This window comes from Ursus arctos, unplaced genomic scaffold, assembly GCF_023065955.2.
Source record: "Ursus arctos isolate Adak ecotype North America unplaced genomic scaffold, UrsArc2.0 scaffold_10, whole genome shotgun sequence".
Taxonomy (NCBI): Eukaryota; Metazoa; Chordata; class Mammalia; order Carnivora; family Ursidae; genus Ursus; species Ursus arctos.
This window is the reverse complement of record NW_026622764.1, coordinates 12,121,659-12,141,863: the sequence shown is the minus strand read 5'-3', so window position 1 is coordinate 12,141,863 and position 20,205 is coordinate 12,121,659. Positions and strand designations below refer to the sequence as shown.

The following is a 20,205-nucleotide window of genomic DNA, read 5'->3' as shown; positions in this document are numbered from 1 at the left end:
AAACCAACTAGAATACTTATCAGATATATGAAGTATTCACCTGAAGAACAATTAAGAATACAACTCAGCCAGGCGGGATTCCTGCCGCTCATCCTCCTCAGGTCCCTACCATTTCCTTCACTGGCCAACTACCTAGAGGAGGCCCAGAAACGAGAGCGGTTCTGCGCTTGAGTTCCCGCCCACGCCAGCCCGCGCACGCATGCGCACCTGCTCGTACACACAGGCACACTTGTGCACCCAGTCGTTGTGGGCCCCAGTCCACATGCAGTGTCCTCTGTTTGGGATACAACTCAACAAGGGGTGAGAGCCCAGCATGAATTTGCAATCCCACCGGGTGAGTGGTCTAGCTTATCAATGGAAGCAAAGCAATTAACAACAATAACAGTGCTGGTCCAATAATACCGCTGGAGGAGGAGGAATGATGAATTACTGTTTCTTTCTCCAGAGGCAAAAGAAAGTGGCAAGGTTACCGTCTAATCATCAGAGCCAAACAGGACAGGGCTTCTCACTAGAGCTCCATGTCCCAAGGAAGAGGCATGCCTTACACGAAGGAGGTAAGGGTAAGTCAGTTAAGACGCTAAAACAAATCATGTGGAAATGGGGGCGGTATTTATGATCCATTTCTGAATAGAAAACAATATAAAATGAGCACCTGTGTATGACTGCAATTTCTTAAAGATATGTACGTACAGAGACAACTGGAAAATAAGCAAAATAAAAAACAGCTATACTCAAGTAGTGGGATCATAGATGCTTTTGCTTTAGAAATATTTTAACAGGGGCCAGAGTGAGAGTGTTTTTCCAGCAGGGGCATCCCATTTCTGTACCCACCTTCAACCCCCCACTTCACATGACCTTGTAACAGATGAACACACAGACAGTGTGGCCAGATTAGGAGGTGGGCTCTTACACCACAGCAGATAACCAAGGGAAGGCCCTTGCACTGGTTTCCAAAGAGCCTTACGACCACAGATTCCCCAGCAGAAATGAACGGAATTATCACTACCCTGACACGAAAGGACACAGGGAAGAATCGTTTTCACGGAATTTCAAAACCAGCCTTGATTGCTATGGCTAACCTATTAAGAAATAATATGTGCAACCAACCATGTATAAAAATATGGAGAATTTTACCTTTTAAAAGGGCTTAAAATATTTTATAATTTTTTACATCTTTTTTTCCTACTAATTTTTACTTAAATTCAAGTGAGTTAACATAGAGTGTAATATTGGTTTCAGAAGTAGAATTTAGTAATTCATCAGTATTTTATCACTTTAACTTTTCACTCTGTTTTTCGGGATGTTGTGAGGTTTGTTCCTTTTGGAAATAAAAAGAAAATATAAACTTTATTCTTTTTGGAACTACAAAGAGGAAAAACTATTTCTGACCAGGAGGGTTACAGCACAAGCTTTCGGAAAAGAAATTAACATACTTTATATACACGTATGTGAACATCTGTATTTGTATTTTGGGGGTGGGCGGAGAAACCATTTGGTCCACATACACAGTAATCCATCCCAAAGGGAGGAATCAAGTAGATCCTTGGCAAAACCGCTTTTCAACTCCAAACTGTTTCGAACTATGGGATCACTTGAAAACACGACCCTGCTTCAAGCCTAAGTGGAAATGAAATTCCATCCCACATCATCTCCGGCCACACCCGGGCTGCTGGAGCATCTGGGAATGTGACTGGAGACCCCGGCCACCATCAGGTGCGCCCTCTTCAGATGCACCCCCCCCCCCCGCGTCAGGGACAAGGACAAGCAGCCTGTGTCAGGACAATGAGGCCAGGAAATGCAGCCAGTTTCACCTCACGGCAGAGCCTCATTGTTTCTTGAAGGAGACAATACGGAGAGAAGCCCCCTGAATGACACAAATTCTGTTTTTAGAAAGACTCGACTCTTCACTGACAAATGAAATACAGGAACCCAAACCTCACAACTAGTCCATCTCCTAAATCTGCTTAATATACCACTTACCCTTATATTGGAAAAAACCATATAAAAAAACTCAGAAAAATTACAATGCACTTTCAAAAAAAGAAAAAAAAATCAAGACCTCTCCTTCCCTCAAAAACGACCCTCAAATAAGCAAGTCTGGTAAGAACGAAGTTTAGCTAATTATTGTAAACTCTAATGAAAGACTGCTAATATAGATACAGATCATTTTTCGAATTAAAAATCAAATCAAATCTTTATACATAAAAGCATAAAACCTCCGACATCCCAAACACTACTGGCCTGGAATATTTTCCCCAGTTCAAACAGATCTGTATCTCTTAAGCATTAAACACATCACTGCAAGAAAAAAAAATCAAGTTTTGCCCAGAGAGAGCCCATTCATCTCCTAACCGTCCCCACCCCCAGCAGGTGCTCATCATGGGGAGCCGGCTGGGCAGTGCGCACCCTTCCCTCCAAATCCAACCAGGAAAAAAGAAGGCAACATGACATAAATACTAAGTGCTCACCAGGGGTCACTGGGCAGAGGCAGGGGATACCCTGCCAGGTGAGCAGGTGAGCACAGGCAGGAGGAGCAGTGAGCTGACCAAGGAGAAGCACTGAAAAGCAGTACAAGGTATTTGGTCAGGAAGCAACCCAAGGTTCTTCGGCAGAGAATGACTTGATAAAATCAACAGTTAAGAGAAGTTATCCTCACAACCCTGTGGAAGATGATCGAGTTCAGGACTTTTGTTCTGGTGAAGTGTTTTCCAAGAACCACGGAATGCTAGTTCTAAGAGATGCACTCCTTACAAAGTAAGGTTCTGACGCCAAAAAGATACAGAACACACATCCTCCTCTTTTTCCCAACAGGTTTATAATACCTGCTAAAATAGTAAAGGCTCTAACAAGTCTCACAGAAGCCTGTTCAATTCCCAAAGTTAGATCCATGGTTCCAAAGTCGCTCTTTTTTTTTTTTTTTTTTAAGATTTTATTTATTTATTTGTGAGAAAGAGAGAGAGAGAAGGAGCACAAGCAGGGGGAGTGGCAGGCAGAGGGAGAAGTAGGCCCCCTGCCAAACAGGGAGCCCAATGTGGGACTCGATCCAGGACCCCGGGATCATGACCTGAGCCGAAGGCAGACACTCAACCGACTGAGCCACCCAGGCGTCCCTAAAGTCACTCTTCTGAAATACAAGACATAAATCTCAAGAACTGATTCTTCAAGATTTTCTTTTTAAGCCACCTCTACACCCAATGTGGGGCTCGAACTCATGACTCCAAGATCAAGAGTTGTATGCTCTCACTATCAACAATAGCCAAATTATTGAAAGAGCCCAAATGCCCACCAACTGATGAATGGATAAAGAAGATGTGGTATATATACACAACGGAATATTACTCGGGGATCAAAAAGAATGAAATCTTGCAATTTGCAACAACACAGATGGAACCTGAGTGTATTGTGTTAAGTGAAGTCAGAGAAAAAAAAATAGCATATGATTTCACTCGTATGTGGAATTTAAGAAATAAAACACGTGAACATAGGGGAAGGGGAGGAAAACTAAAATAAGATAAAAACAGAGGGAAGCAAACCATAAGAGACTCTTAAGTATGGGGAACAAACTAAGGGATGATGGAGGGGAGGTGGGAGGGGAGATGAGCTAACCAGGTGATGGGCATTAAGGAGGGCACTTGAAGTAATAAGCACTGGGGGCTATATGGAACTGATGAATCACTAAATTCTACTTCTGAAACCAATGCTATACTATATGTTAACTAACTTGAATTTAAATTAAAAAATTAATTAATTAATAAAAATAAAAATTTGAACTGGTGAAACCAAAAAAAAAAAAAAGAGTTGCGTGAGCCAGCCAGGTGCCCCAAGCACTGATTTTCAACTGGGCTTTCAAATGGGCATCACTACAGGGTGTCCCACAGTGGACTGCAATAGGGATTTAAGGATTTTTAATTCTGCAGTTTAATGGTTTTCAAATTGTGGTCCCTAAGGCAGCTACACACCTGGAAAACTTGCTAGTTATTACTGTAAATTTCCACCCAAAAAGATACATTGTTCCTAAGTAGGAAATCATTTTAAAGGTAACATCCCGTAAGAGCAGCCTCACCTGTTTAGATACGCACCTGAGCCATGGGTTTGTCAATGCCGAGTATTTACGGAGCAGCGCTGGGCCCCACACAAGACTGTGCAGGGCATGGGGTGCACAGAGACCTCCACGCCACGGGCCACAGTCCGCAGTGCACAGCCCCCAACGCACGGCAAACCACCTCCACACGTGTCCGCCACCGGCTGCGCCTCCAGGCCCAAGTCCCGTGCTGACCGCTGCCGAACAGGGGCGGTGCCTGACGCTACCCCCACCCTCCCAAGAAGCACACAATTCCAGGCCAGCGGCTGGGCCCCCAAAACATACATCAACTGAAGAAAACGCTTCTCCAAAGAGATGCTACAAGGCTCCAAGAAATGGTTCTTGAGACTAGACAATGAGACACAGAACGGAGAAAGGCAGGCTCTCGGCTCAAGCTGGGACATCGAGGTCACTGTTAGAGATACGGAAAAACAGGCATATATTTATATTGCTGTTGACTAGCGGAAAGAAAACAGAAGCCACAGTCTCCTGAAGGGAACAAGGGCCTCGGGAGTTCTTCACTGCACTAGGGCACTTGGAAAAGTCCTGATCTTGGAATTCAAATTGTCCTCATTCTAGTCATTCACCTGTAACAACGAAAGAGAGGGACTTCCCCGTAGAAGGCACCCTGAGCCTAAGCATCTACTCTGGACAATCCTGAAGTCCCCCTACAGCCATAATAAGGGAGTTTTCTTAAAAAGTTAAGTCTCTGTCCACCAGGAAGGGAGAGAAGACCAAAAGCAATGAAATTCCAGAAGTGGGAAGAAATATTGGGGGGGGGCGGGGGGGCGACATGCTAAACCGGAGGTGGAGAGCTCGGAGAACCGAGCCCATTTGCAGCCTGAATCCACACAACTCAGGAACTGGCAGCACCTAAAATAAGGATGGAAAGTCAATTAACGAAGTGGTTAGACATCCCGATGGCCTTCCCTGCTCAGAGCCAGGCAGCTGCCCCGCCTTCCCAATCAAGGAACTCCTGAAAGCACAGCCCCTGAAAAGGAAGCAGAGGGTTTCTGGAATGGGCAGCAGCAGACTCAGCAGCGGCGGACAGAGGCGGTGTGTTAAAAAACGGGGGGAACGAAGCTCCCCAAGATGCCACGCCCACACTCAGTCCTTCCCCTCCATCCGGTGCTCTGTGGGCTTCAGGCCGCAGAACGGAGGGATCAGCCCCCCCCCCGGGGGGGGGTGGAGGGAGGGCACCAGCTGTGGACAAGAAGGGGTCCAGACCTGAGCAGGTCAGAAGCTTCTCCAGGAAGGGGAAACATATAAAAAGCTAAAAGAAATGGACAACAGCCATTCCTCACCTCTCCCATCTGGTAGAAGCACCTCGTATCACTGAGGTTTAAAAAGCTCCATTCAGGGGCTCAGATTTCCAATTAGCTTGGTTGTCCCCCACTCTTAAATATGAGAGGACATTCAAGGGTGTCCTCTAGCATTTGAACTAAAGACCATGACCAACAAGACGGAAGAAAGGACCTTGGAGGAAGAGAATCTTTTCTGAAGGAAGAAAACATAACTGCAATTAACATACTCAGAGATAAGAGCAAATATTTCAACTGAAACAATAAAAGAGCATTCAGAGAACCAAAAGAGCTCTTAGAATTTAAAAAAATAAGAGCAGAAATACTCAGAAGAGCTGGAAGAAAAAACTGAGACTGTCTTCCAGAAAACTACGTAAAAAGGACAAAGACGACCAGTCCTCACTAGAAGGTCCAACATCCAAACAATAATTTCAGAAAGAGAGAACACAGAAAATGCCTGAGCTGCCTGATTAGAAGGGCTTACTGACCACCTATCACAAAAAACAGACCCGCATCACAACATGTCATTGGGAAAACTGAGGTCATGAAGAAAAAAAAGCAGATCCTATGAGGTTCAGGAAGAGCCAAGCGGCTCGCACACACAGAACCCAGCGCTGGCGCGGCACTACAGCCCTCGCCGGCAATAGCGAAAGCAAAACACACCGGAGGAGTGCCTTCAAACTCCTGGGGGAAAGTAATTTCCGCCTTGTGACTATATCCCATGCCAAAATATTAATCGAGAGGAAAAGAAATGTTCAGATATCCATGACCTCAAAAAACCTATCTCCCATGTACCTCGGTCACAGGAAGGCACTGGAAGAAAGGTTTCACCAACACAACCGTGCGAACCCAGACAGACAACGCCGGAGATACAGAAAGACGGGTCCAGAGCAGCACGAGGAGCCCACGGTTGAGGGCAAAAGGAGACAGAGGCTGTGAGCAGAGCACCAAGCGCGGAAGACCACCGGTCCACACGGGAGAGGCTCAGAAGGCTCACAGGAAGACTTCTCCAGAAAGGTGACATGGATCGCCTGTCTGCTCTCCCTGAACTTCAGAAAAGATTTCAACAACTTGTGTGAGTTTTGGTTGAATAAGCTATAAATATTTCTACAGACTAAACGTCTATGTCCTCCCAAAATTCCTACATTGAGACCCAATCCCTATGGAATTGGTATTACGAGGTGACGCCTGGAGCCCCTGGGATTGGGACAAGTGTCCTTAGAGAGCCTAGAGGGCTCCCTGACCCCTCTGCCGTGTAGAAGACCGTCCATGACCCAGGAAGAGTACCCTCAGCAGACACAGAATCTTCCAGAGCCTTGATCTTGCCAGACTCCAGAACTGTGAGAAATAAATATTTACTGTTTAAGCTACCCAGTCTATGTATGGTATGTTGTTATAGCAGCCCAACATAAGGCAATTACATTATTTAAAAAAAATTTTTTCAGAGAAGATTTGAAAAGTTATCCCGGTTTGCTAATGGCTGGGCTAGGCCCAGGCATTACAGTCCCACTAATGTCCACACTAACGCAACCAAAGTCACAATGTGACTATGCTGGGGAGTCGGAAGAGAGGGACATGAGCCCGAAGGAGGCAAGAACTAAATCCTCCTCTTCAGAGTCCAAAGTCCACAGATAATGCCTGAAACTAGAAAAAAAGTAGCAGCAATTTTTTAATGTTCTTTATAAACAAAGTGAAAATAACAACAATCAGCTAAGAGAGATCAAAGGGGCTGCCTTTGGGGAGGAAGAATGGGAGGCAAGGGGCAAGTCCCTGCTATCCTTCCAAACAAACCTTATAAGGCCATATGACTCTTTAAATCATGTGTTCACCCTTTTAAATAAGAACTAAACAAAAATCCTAAATAATTAAAAATAAAACAAAGAATCTGGACCTATAGAGTCATTTCAAATCTCAGGGCCTAAAAACCTTTTTAAAAATAGGAAGAAGCTTAAAATAATAGGAAGATAAACACCCGCTACATATTTCGTAAGCACTAATATAAAACTCAAAGCTTTCCCACAATTTATTCAAATACCAGAGGGCGCTGCACAGATAAGGTTCCTTGTACTGACCATGAACCCTCAAGAAAACATAACAACCCTCAAGAAAACATAATGGAAGGTCTCTAAAGTCAACACTGCTGTTCCCAGGGGTATGCGCATAAGGGTGCCTTTGTAATCCACAATCTGGGGTGTTTGTATACTTTGTAGCAAGCAAAGGTACATCTTGTTTTATTTTTCTTAATCTGAACCTTGGAAACCAGGGAGCCATTTAGGATTAGGAAACTCCATACTCACTCCAGGAGCCAGGTGTTGTATTAGCCATGTTTCTCTTTTTCCCAAAGCACTTGGCACTAGGAGTTTTAAACATATTGTACCGCAAAAACATGAATTAAGGGAAATGACTGGTCCAAGGACAGCAGTTGACCCTAAACAGGCACGGAGGGATAACAGAGGGCAACCTCTATTTCCTGCACTCGCTCCTGCTACAAGGTTCCATGAATGATAACAATGCTGAGCTAATGCATAAAAAAAGCCACAGAAGGGTTGGCTGGGTGTGGTCCGCTTCCTGCAGGTACCGAACGCCCCAGCAGGCAACTCTGAATCACTGGGAGATGGCTCCCAGACAGAGCGCCAAGCGGCGTGTTTCTCAAGAGGTCCTCTGACTCCTTGACCCTGGCCTCCGCGTGTCTGTAAAAAATACTCTAGAAAGAAGCAGTAACTGCCAATAGGCCATTTCTTAGGTTACTCCTCAAACTACATCTTGTACCAAGGTCCTAGAAATACCATTCAACTGCGAAGCAATGTCCACGTGCATGAAGCAAGCGAAAGCAGCGCCGCGCGTTCGAACGGTGCAAAGGGGAGCACAAAAGTTACATCACACACAGGAACGAGAAAGCAAGGATGGCTGCCACTTGCCCATAACGACTCCGAGGGGACACCGTGCTATGTTAGCAGCCTAGAAAAATCTAACCTGACCAATTTCTACTTGAAGGTCACTTGGGAACGTTCCCATAAGCTGGGATTACAACCAAAATGTCTTAGACTCCTCCAAGTTACATTTTTAATTTTTAAAAATCTTCTAACAACACTTCCCCCCCCAAAAGACACTTTTAAGCAAAACAAATTATTAACACTGTTAAATCTGGGTGATAGAGGAAAAGAGGGAATATGGAGTATTGAAATGGAAATTTAAAAAACATACTTAGTCAATTAACAGTAACAGAAATCCATACCTTTATATTCCTTATTACTCTTAGCGTAGAACGGCAAAAAGGGTGAAAAGCAGAGGAGATGGGAACCGTAAAAAAAGACTATTAAATGTTCACGGAGGTTCAAATTACCAATGGTTGAAGTCAATCTTGCTAAAACGTCCACCTTGAGGGGGCGCCTGGCTGGTTCGGTCGGTGGAGCGTGCAACTCTTGATATCGGGGTTGTGAGCTGGAGCCCCACGTGGGGTGGACGTTAGTTGAGAATAAAAATTTTAAAAAAGAAAAAAGTCCACCTTGGCTATCCTGCTGACACCTGAACCCCCAACCACTCAGTCTTGTCTGCCCCTACTCTCACCAGCCTGGGGTTCCCCTCACTGCCTTCCAAGTGGCAGCCAGCAAGCCCCAGAATCCAGCTCCTTCCACCAGCAGCAGGGAAGCAGGGCTTCTCAGGTTCAGGACACTCGGCACTACCCTACTGCAGCCAGAGTGCTGGGCCCCCTCCCCCAACCCCTCCGCTGCCTCTCCAGCTCTGGGGTCCAGCTAGACCAAGTGAACCCGCTTTCCAACCCCACACCTTTGTCTGGGCACTTCAGTCACTGGAACCTTTGTAGGCAGACCACCCAGATCAGCTCTAGCTAGGCTGCTGACTTGCCAAGCACATGGCCAAAGGAGGGTCTCACCCACCCCCAAGGTCCTGAAACCACACTCCAGCAATGTGCTGCGTGAATGCAGGCTCCCCATCTCGTCCAATGTTCTAAGACCCTGGACCCCATTCCACACTAAAGCATTTCCCTCAAGGTGCCTTCAGAACCTCAATCTCACAAATAAATACCCTGAACGTCCATACACCAGAACATGCCAACTTTCCCCCAGGGCACAGATGGCAACAGGCTGAACATGGAGAGGCCTCTCCCATGGAAACAGGAAAAAAAACTATGGCAATGTGACACTAACAAGAAAAAAAGATGCAAGAGCACTGAAGCCACAATTAAATGCAGCTGTCCTTCTGTTTTCCTTCTTTCCCAGATTTTCAAGTGCACACAGGTTTCCCCAGGGTAAGCAAGAGCACTTGAGGAAAGCTCCCGACATGCCCGAACTGTTCATGTCCTTCTCGCTCTCCCAACTTAAAGGGGCCTTCTCAGCAAAGGTTAGTCTCTCCAACCAATTAGAACAATGGAGAGGGAGAGAGGGGGGCAGGATGACTTACCAAGTAGGAGCCAAGTTTTCCAGCTATTCCTGCAAACCGTCTGTACTTTCAAATAGGAAAATATCCTAAATTAACGACATCCTCAAAACATGCTAAGTAACTCAGCTGTCCTACACATGTGACATACCTAATTCAGTATTTTTCAAACTTGGGTCAAACCAGTCAGCTGTGAAATCAATTTAGTGTTGCAACCAGCTTTTTTTTTTTTAATAAAATACATCACACAACAGCAGAACAATCCACAAGCAGTGAGGATGAGGACCGTCTCCGGAAACTTTTGTTTCAGATCTTGTTGTAAAATATACTTACGCGGGTCACAAACCAAAAAAGCTTGGAAGCTTAGATGTGACTGATAAAAATCTGCAAGAGAAACTTATAAACCAAAATCTAATTCTTTTTGAATTACAATTTAAGCAAACTAAAAGCTGGCCAGTGTTCCTACCGCCAACTGAAGCTTGCTTTTCTTCAAATCTGAATTAAACTGAAACGACAAATGTTCAAGGACATGGAGTACATACATCCACAAATCAACCTAATTTCTTTATGTCTATTTGTAGTTACTACATTCAGTTCATGATTTTTTATTTTCTCCCCTATGCTAATAGAAAACTGGGATGTGGGAGGTAAAAAAAGAAAGGCCCCTGGCAACCTTCACTAAACATTTATTACAAATATTAACTCATTCGGGTGTACAGTCCTCCACCCCTCATCCAGCACCTGGCACGTAAGTGCTCAGTAACGCTCCTGACTGAATAAAATAAGTCTCATAACCCTGATTTCTCATTATTTCCTCTGCAAACCCGAACTGGAATGAAAAAAACCTTTAATGTTTGCAACAGTTAATAATAAAACAACAATACAGGAAAGTTCTGGTTTCAAATCACACACTCGCCAGCTAATACACTCCCTCTCCTTGGTCAGTTCAACTAGTCTCTGTTGGCTTCCACATCTGGAAGACAGCATAAATAACACCTATGCCTCCAGAGCCACCAATAAAAATCTAGAGGCATAAAAATGATTTGCGAGACAACAAAAAATGGTGTTTATACTAAAATGTCCTTTCAGGCTTACTTTTTAAGTATCTTTGATACTTAAATTCAGGATGCCTGAACTCACTCTGCTGTCTCTGAAATTTTTAACCCAACTCCTTATAAGCCCTGTTCAGAAGATGAGAGAGGAGGGAAAAAAAAAAAAAAAAAGGCGGGGGATGGGAGATATCAGGACATGGCACAGGAGGGTTAGCACGTCTCTCTTGTTTTATCCTAGAGAAGAGTCAAAAGCAGGTGTGCCTCTCTTTAACCTACAACAGCTTTGAGAAAAGCCTCCCGGGGCAGTAACAACTGCTAATGCAAAGTAGAAAACTAAGTGTGCTTGTTGTTTTTCTTCTTGGGAGAAGAGAGGAAAGGAATGTTCTTCCCCAGACAGCACACTAAACATGATTACACAGTTTGTAGATGGACTTAAAGACAGAAGTGGTCAAAGCCACCTTTTACACCCCTCCCCGCAAAACTGTGACAGCTGAAAATCTGGTGGTCTCAACCAAACAAAAACAGTTACCTTGAAATGGAAACTTACCTTCTCTTCCCAAGATTTTGGCCCACCCTCTTCACACACACACACACACACACACACACACACACACACACACGAGGACAAAAAAATATTGAGAACAGACACCACCACCGGGTGACCATCTGATACTGACTTCAGAGCACCAGCCAATAGGACTTTCAGTACCTCTTCAAACTGATTCCCTTTCCACAAAGGCCTTCTACCTCCACCGTAAACTCAAGAGAGGCATCTGTACTAGATTACAACCTGATTAACACGGTATAAGTCAGTCTAAAGGAAATACTGATAAAAAAAAAAAAAAATGTCTTCAACTCAAGAGGTCCTTCTTGCTCTACTGCTCAGGAATCATTTTTCACCCAGTTCACCGTGCCTTCCTGCCTCTCCATTCAAACCAAAGAGAAGCAGGAACTTTAGGAAATACCAAGAAACCACATCTGATTTTTACCTAGCAGTCAGCAGAAGCTTAGGTTTTAAATGTGTTTAGTTTAAAAGCTCTTTAAATGAGATTCAAGGGCAGTTTTCTTCATGTACACTCAAGATATTAACTTTTACTGTTTCTCCTTTAAAAAAAAAAAAACCCTCAGGATAAAATGCTGGTAGCTTTGTGTTCCTATTTTTCTAGATTTCAAACCTGAATAATGAAGCCCAGCTTTTTATGGCTTAAAAACGGGGTGGGGGGGAATGATCTGCCACGGAAGACGGGCAGATTCAAGTCTCAACCCCTACGACGGCCAGGTCCCAACACTGAACTTCTCAACCCTAAAGGGCAAGGGAAGAAGAAAAGAATGAGCTCGCTGATGTCTGTAAAATAACAATCCACTTGGATACCCTGATTGTTTTTTTTAAAGCTCTTTATGTTCACTCGCTAAACTAAACTGGCACAGCAAAACTTTAAAGACATACTCTAACTGTATCATGAGATTTTAATCCTAATTATTTTGACACCATTTGTGCGCTTACAAATATGACAAATTAATCAGAGCCAAGTGGTTTTGTTTTCCAAAGGGCTAAAAAACAGTTGCCAAAGGCGAAAAAACTTTAATGCTAGCACGCACATTTGAAATCAACTCCCCCCCCCCACCACCACCACCACAAGTCACTGGTAAGCCAAGATGCCACAAAGTATCAACGGAGAGGTTTACTGGGAAGAAACTCGTCTGGATTCAATCAAGTGTCCAAGTGAAAGCCCAGTGTCCCGAGATCGGGCGGGTCAGCCTCGGCTCGGGACACTGGAGTACATGCTGTCCGACTGATTCCTCCTTCCAGAAGGTTTACACGCTCGCACTTTCCCCTCAATTGGCACCAGAAGGAAAGGCGCGGAGCAAATGCGCTGGAAGTGGGGCTGGCGGTTACACCTTCCCTCACCCCGCCCTGCCTCCTCCGCCCGGCCGGGCCCAGGACGAGTCGGGGCGCGCCCGGGGCTCCCCTCCGGCCTCGCAACTTTATCGCCTGCTCGCGGGGGAACCGGGCCTCCACCGCCCCCCGCACGCACGCAGGGCCCAGAGAACGGGTCGGGGCCTCCAAGGGCATTCCCCCCCCCATCACTTCTCCCGGGACCGGGCCGGCGCCGGGCCTGCAGCTCGGCAGGCGTCGTGCGGAGAGGGCGGCGGGGAGGGCGAGGCGGCCGGCTCCCCCACAGCCCTGCCAGACCACCGCGGCTCCCGGCGCGCGAGGGCGCCTCCAGGCCGCGGCCCCCACATCCCTGCACCCACCCCCCACCCCTAGTCCTCGAGCCCCCGGCCGCGGCGCCGGGCAGGGGCGCCCTGGGGGCTGGAGCTCCTCGCAGGAGGCCGGCGCGACCCCGGAAGGGGCAGCGTGGGGGGGGGGCCGTGTTTACACCGCCAAGTTCCCCGCTTCCGCCCCGGCCGGCGCATCCCTCCCTCCCCTCGCGGCCCGGCTGCTGCTTACCTGCATGCCGGGCAGGCCCGACTGCACCGGGGAGTGAGCCATGGCGGTCACGACGGCCACTTCCTGGGACGGGACGGCCGGGCCGCGGCGATCCGCGCGGGCGACGAGGCCCGCGGGCCGCGCGCAGCCCTGGGGCGGCGGGGGCGGCCGGCCAAGCCCGAGTCCGGTCGGAGTCTGAGGCCACTCCAGCCCCGGCGGGTCCCGGGCCCGGCGGCGGGCTCAGAGGCGGGCAGCGGGCCGCGTCTCCATGCACCGCGCCGGGAAGGAGCTGCGAGGGGCGCGGAGACTCGCCGCGAGCTGCCGCTACCGCCGCCGCCGCTGCTCGGCTAGAGCCGGGCGGCCTGGGCCCGCGCGCGCTGGCCGCCTGAAGCCGGAGTGGGCGCGCACAGCCCGCCGAGCCCGCGAGTGCCGAGCCCAGCGCGCCCCGCCCCGGCCCGGCCCCCGCGCCCGCCCCCGCGGCCCGGCCGGGGACCCCGCCCCGCGCTTCCGGGAGGGGGAGGAGGCTCGCGGCCGCACGGCGCCCTAGGCCGCAGCCGCCTGCGCCGCCGCCTGCCGGGCGGGCGGGGGTCCTGGCGGGGGTCCGAGCGCCTCCCGTGGGCTGCGTCCCCCTGCTCCCAGCCGGCCGAGTGGAGCCGGGAGGAGGCCAGCTCACGAGTGCGGGGAGGGGGGCCTCAGCCGCGGCGCCCGGCGTGGGGAGGAGGGGACTGAGTCGGAGCTGAGGGTTGGCCGTGTGCCCAACCCCCCCCCCCCCCCGGATCTCGCCACCACCACCCCCGCACTCTCGGCCCGGGTCCGGCGCACAGGGGGCCCGGGCGGCGAGGGAGCGGTGAGTGCCAGCTCTGAACTCTGCCATCTTCTACCCTGTCCAAGCAAGCCCACCCCGCTCCATCTGTCCCCAGGGAAATGGGCTCCAGACGAGCGCCCCGAGAGCAGAGTCTGGGGAGGGGAGACCTCGGGAAGGAGAGTGCCCAGAGGGTCCTCGGTCTGTGGTCGGTTCAAAACTACCAGGGCGGAGCTTCTTCGGTGTCTGGGTGAAGTTTCCAACCAACCCTAGGAGGAAACCGGGAGGGGAGAGGTCGAGAGCTGTTAATTCCCAGTGTTTTTGCTGCTAGAAAACAGCCCCACTTGGAAGGCTAGGCACTGATACGTAGCTAAGTAGTGAGGGCACTGCACCCCACCATCTCCGGGCTCCAGACCCAGGCGGCAGCGTCCACCCAGAAGAAAGGGGAAAATGGGGGCGGGGAGGAGGGTGGGCAAGGCGGAAGGGAAGACAATCGAAGGAAACCGTGTCTAGACTTATCCCCGGCCCTCTCTCGGCCTCTCTTTTCGGCTGCCCGCAAAAGCTCCAAGCCCCCCCCCCCCCCCGGGGACCGGTACTGTCTCTACTTTTTAGACACCCCTTCTCCGACTACAGCGAAAGAAGCTCCAGAAAGTATTTCACTTGACGGTGACAGTGGCAGCCACTGGCTGATGTGCTGCAGGTCGGGTTGTTGGGACCAGGCAGTCATTCGGGCTGCACGAGGTTGGACGTACAGAACGTGAGTCCCCAGAGATCGTGAACAATTGGCGGAAACTCTAAAAGTCCTCCAGCGACGTAAGGGGTGTTTATACTCGGGGGGTCACTGTATCCTGAGAATTTCTGTTCCCTCTGGTGCTTTGGATCAGACGAAGAGTGAGGTGCTAAAATTAGTCCCCACTTTCCCTCTGGAAATGTGCATGTTCTTCCTCCAAGTCCCGGATGCCTTCAGATATCTTAATGGTTGTCGCTGACACAGTATCTGCGCTGAGTGGTGAAGCCCTGCCTCCCCCGGGTACTGTGAAGAGAATGTGGCAAATACAGAGTTAAAAAAAGCATGAACCCTGATACCTAAGAGCTTACCATCTTGTGCAAGTTTTGTGTACCTAATAAATGGGTACATAAAGAAATGACCAGCAAAACAACAGCATGCATCTTTAAAATGTTCATAATCTTCAACCGGAAATGTCTGCTTGCAGTAACACAACCTAAGGTTAGAACAAAGAAGCACTCAAGAATGGATACAAAAAGATGCAAACTAGGAACAGATTAAAAATTTAACAGAGCTTAAGTAAATGATAGTATGTTTATACAGTGAGTACTATGTAGTCATTAAAAATGATGATGTATTACAAGATTCAGTAACACGGAAAAGTATTTTCATTATACATTGTTAAGGAGGAAAACACAGTGTACAAAACAAATGTATAGCCTGATCTCAAGCTACTTCCTATGTATGAAGTGATATTTAAATGTATCATTTACATATCTATATAATGTTATATGTGTATGCATAACCAGAGAAAAACCTGGGAGTATATACACCAAGATTTAGCAGTGGCCATCCCTGGAATTAAAGATGATTTTTTTTCGGTCTATAATCAACCCTAAAACTCTGCAGGGTTGGCAGTCAGGGGCAATTAACAGGGCAGCAAGATAAGGAGGAAGAAACAGGACAAGTGGACAGAAATGTTTGGGCACTGATCGGAGGCATTACCATTGGAAACTTATGGGGCCCACATTGCATGAGCTTATTTCCAACAAATAAGCCATGGGGGGGGGTGGCCTTGGACCATAATAATCTTGTAGAAAAAGTAACCAGAATCCCACTTCATATCCAGAAGCTAGTGAGGCTAAGAACATGTAGATTATAATGGGATACAACTTATCTGGAAACAGTGACTTGCATTCATTAGCTGGTCTCTTTCCCTATTCATTTTCCCTGTTATTTTCCCTGTTTATCTCCTCACTATGACTGAACTTCATTTCCTCCTTTGACCATATTTATAACCACTGAGCACAATTCTCCTTGAGAGAGAAGAAAGAAGCAAAATAGGAGTTCCGGGTCCCACTCAGTCATATACAGACATTACCCGGTATTCCCAGGGCAGTGGCCCTCTCCCTTTGTTTCAACAGAGCAGATGATTGACACAGCCTGAGCCCAGGATGAGATCCTGCCCAATTGCTCATTGCCTCCATTCATCCGTTAACACATTTTCGAATGCCAGCTCCATGTCAGACATCTGGTTCAGTATTGGGTCCATAAACACTGGCACTCCTCAGGTGCCTCTTCTCCCATCTAGAAAAATGATCTCCCAGGATCCTAACTTCAGAATTTTACTGTAACACGATTGATTAAAGTGGCAACAGCTCTAATTTCCACTAAGGAAAGAAGCGGATTATCCTCTCATTCTCTTCCTCTTGTCACTTCCTCTCCACCCTGAACATATAATTACAAGAGATCATATACTATTATAATTTCAGAAGGAGAGATTTTGAGGGTCTCCATAGAGATTATGCATTTGCTGGTCTCCATGGAGATCCTTACTAACCCATGGAATTATTTTCATCCCCTGGCCCTCTTTGTCTTTTGTATTGACTTAAGGATAACAATTGGGCAATGAATTGTGCTCTGACACATATTCAGGACCACAAAGGACATTTCCATGCCCCTATATAGAGCCCTTCAGAATACAGAGCCCTTGGTTATTGACTCCCCCTAAGCCAGTGAGTAGTCTCAGCAGAGCTCAAAGAGCACAGCCGAAAACAAGAATTCAACAATCAGTCCCTTCACTTCTCCTTCTGAGTTGAAAAGATAAACACCCCCAAATGCCACTTTATAAAGAGCAGCTAGACAAGTAGCACATTAGCAATTTAAATTTACAGATTAAAGAAAGGGACTTAGATGGTGAACTTTAAAGAGAGAAATATGAGTAGCTTGGATAAATAACGAACAGAAGGCTTGACAAATTTCTACACATGTTCAGCAGGTGAAGACACAAAAGAGGAAGACAGATTATTAAGATTGGTATAAAGAGGCATGGCTAGTCATAGTTGGAAGACATGACAGGGAGGAAATATATGCTAGAGCCCCAAGAAGAGATCCAGCTACATTAGTGCAAAGAAAGTTTCATTCTGGGGGCATGGAGCTTGGAGATCAAGCTCTCAGAGCAGCATGACTATAAGTCAGTTCGGGGTCGCACCCTGCGTTTGTGTCCCGGGTCTGCCATGGAAAAGTTCTGTGGGCTGGGTGGGTTAACAGAAACTTTTTTCTTTTTTTCTTTTTCTTTTTTTTTTTTTTTAAGATTTTATTTATTTCTTTGACAGAGATAGAGACAGCCAGCGAGAGAGGGAACACAAGCAGGGGGAGTGGGAGAGGAAGAAGCAGGCTCATAACTGAGGAGCCCGATGTGGGTCTCCATCTCATAATGCCAGGATCACGCCCTAAGCCAAAGGCAGACACTTAATGACTGCGCCACTCAGGCGCCCCCAGAAACTTTTTTCTTCACAGTGATGGAGGTTGGAAGTTTGAGATCAAGGTGCTAGCAAGGTTGATTCTTCTGGGGTTTCTCCCTTTGACTTGTAGATGGCTGTCTTCGCCCTGTGTCTGCCCCTCGTCTTCCGTGCGTATATATATGTGTGTGCCCTGATTTCTTTTTATCAGGACACCTGCTATATTTGATTAGGGCTCACCCTAATGACTTCCTTGTAACTTAATCACCTCTTTAAAGACGCTATCTGCCACTGCAGTCACGTGTGGAGATACTGAGGGTTAAAGACTTCAACATGGGAATGGGGGCGGGGCACCGTCACCCCGGAACACACCCCTTTCGCTGCCCATGCGGTTAGGACCATCTGCTTTATCTGGTTCCTCCAGGCTCAGCTCCATGAGTGAGAGCTTCCTTTCTCCTCTCCCAAGGCCTGTGGGCCACTCTACACCCGTCACATTTCACATTTATGCTAATAAGCATTGCTTCATATTTCCGTGGGCGTCGTCCCTAAACTTCTTCTCCTGTAGAAACTAGAGCGTTAATCTCCAACCACTGGACAACGCAGAGCAGAAGCAGGGAACAGAAGCACGTATTTGCTTGGTAAAGCATTTCCAATTAGAAGAAATCGTCTGAAATACGTGGCATAATCTGCCAGAAAAGAGTTCAGACTATTTTCCAGGGAGTACTTCAAAAGTCATAAATACTCATTTCAGCCAAAAGGTTATACTTTTAATAAAGTCTTTCTTTCTCTCCAGTGTCTCCTCTGCCCCTGATCACTGCCCTTGGAGGTGCAATTTACCAGGATGGTCAGGGGCTGAGCCCGCAACAGGAAGGGGCTTTTTCTTCTGTTTCTGGCATATTCTAGGAGCTCACACCAGGGAAGTTTAGGCTGTTTAGCAGGGTGCGTTAGAAACAGGCTCACTAGAAAAATTCTCATGTGCAATTTTGCCTGGCAAAAAGCCAATTAACAGAGCTTGTCACCCTCTGAACAGTAGCCACTTGACCCTGCCAATCAGCTCATAAAGGCTTCAGTACACAAAGACTCATCCAGCGCTGTGTGTGTGTAGGTTTCCCTCCCTCCTGAGGCTGGGTTTGCTTTCAGACGTGTCCAGAAAGGGCATAAATGAAATCATCCCCAGAAGGGTGATGTCATCCATGCCACAGTCTCAGAACTGTAGCTCCCCTTCTTAAAAGCCCTTGGCCCTGTTTTCTGACAAGTAAGACAAATTGCAGAAAGCGATTTTAATTTTCACTTCAAGGAGATCTAGGGAATTACGTGCTTAAGAAACATTGTATAACCACCCAAAGGTAAAATGTGCCTGGGAGTTGTAGGCATTGGTTCCAGAATGCACACAGCTAACTATGCTCGGAATCCTCATGAAAATACTGACCTGACACAACCCTATCATCAAGGATTCACCTGAAAAGAAGATAAGCATGTCGTTTCATACCTTGGTTTTCTAGCCCAGTTTTATTTCATTTCCTATGAAACTATGTCAGTGATACTATTAGTCAGTGCCCTTTGAACAAGTGACGGAAACCTAGCTCAACCCTTCATAAAACCCACAAAAGGGCAATTTTAGCTCCATGATGGAAATCGAAGCTTCCTGGATGAGGCTTAGATAAATCCAGGAGGGCGTGTTCAGTGATAAAATCAAACTCTGTCTTTCTCTACCCGTCTTCCCTTCTGGCCTCTGCTTACCCTTATCCTCATGCGGGTTTTCTGAGGTGTCGAGAGTCTCTCTACATGTCTGTAATCCCAGAGAGAAGAGAGTAACTTCAACTTAGCCAATGTCATAACCAAAGCTAGTGGAGGAGCTCAAATTTGTGTGTGTCCGTTCTTGTGACCAGAGGTCAAGAAGACACAGGGATGGAATACTCTAGTCCAGACAGTGGGCAATGTGGAAGAGGCAGTTCCCCGAGGGAAGAGACACTCCTGGCCTGATTGATCATTCCACCCCTTAGCTGCCCAGCATGTGTGCATGCACACACACACACACACACTCACACACACACTTATGTGTACACACATGTTCTCTTTTCCCATTTATGATTTCTTGTGTGCACCCCCCTCCCCAACATAATACAGCCAGCCCCTGTGTAACCATTCATGTACTTATCGCTTCTCCAAAGCAAGTCAAGTTCAAGTGCCTTCTAGTTAGGTCATCCATTCCTACTCTGGAGGCTCTGGATAGCATGTATTCCTCTTTGTCAAGTCTGGATGTAGCTTTTCACCAGTCAACAATCTGCTGTATATGTACATGGTAAATGTTAGCCCCCTTAATGTGTTTAATATGGGGAAAAAATTTGATAACCACCTTAAAAACTCTCATCTGAAAAGAAGGGGGGACAAATAAGCGGGTGTCATCATCAGTCCGTAATATATGTGATACCTTCCTGGAAAGTGAGGCAGTTGGGGGAGGACCTGGGTCAGCCACTGGGGCTATACTTGCCTCCGTTCTCTGAAAGGTTCTCCATATTCTGTGGCCTTCCATGGCCACACTGGAGAGGAGCATGTGGAGGCTGGCCTTTCTGGAGGGTTCACTGTTTTAGCAGCCCACCTCCTGTTGGTGAGGATTTGAGGTCCTGGGGATGGCCTTCAGTGCAGAGAGACCACACTTTTTCCTTCCCAGCACC

The 20,205-nt window shown here is 47.4% G+C and overlaps 1 protein-coding gene across 1 annotated transcript in view; it reads right to left on the bottom strand.

The window, feature by feature from the left end:
• Positions 1-13,666, bottom strand: part of STK24 (serine/threonine kinase 24) — a 113,707-nt gene extending 100,041 nt beyond the window's left edge. The window contains exon 1 of the mRNA XM_026493508.4: positions 13,282-13,666. Within this exon, the coding sequence (XP_026349293.1) occupies positions 13,282-13,323 (42 nt within the window). The 5' untranslated portion in view covers positions 13,324-13,666. The remainder of the gene's footprint in view (positions 1-13,281) is intronic.
• Positions 13,667-20,205: the final 6,539 nt, after the last annotated feature.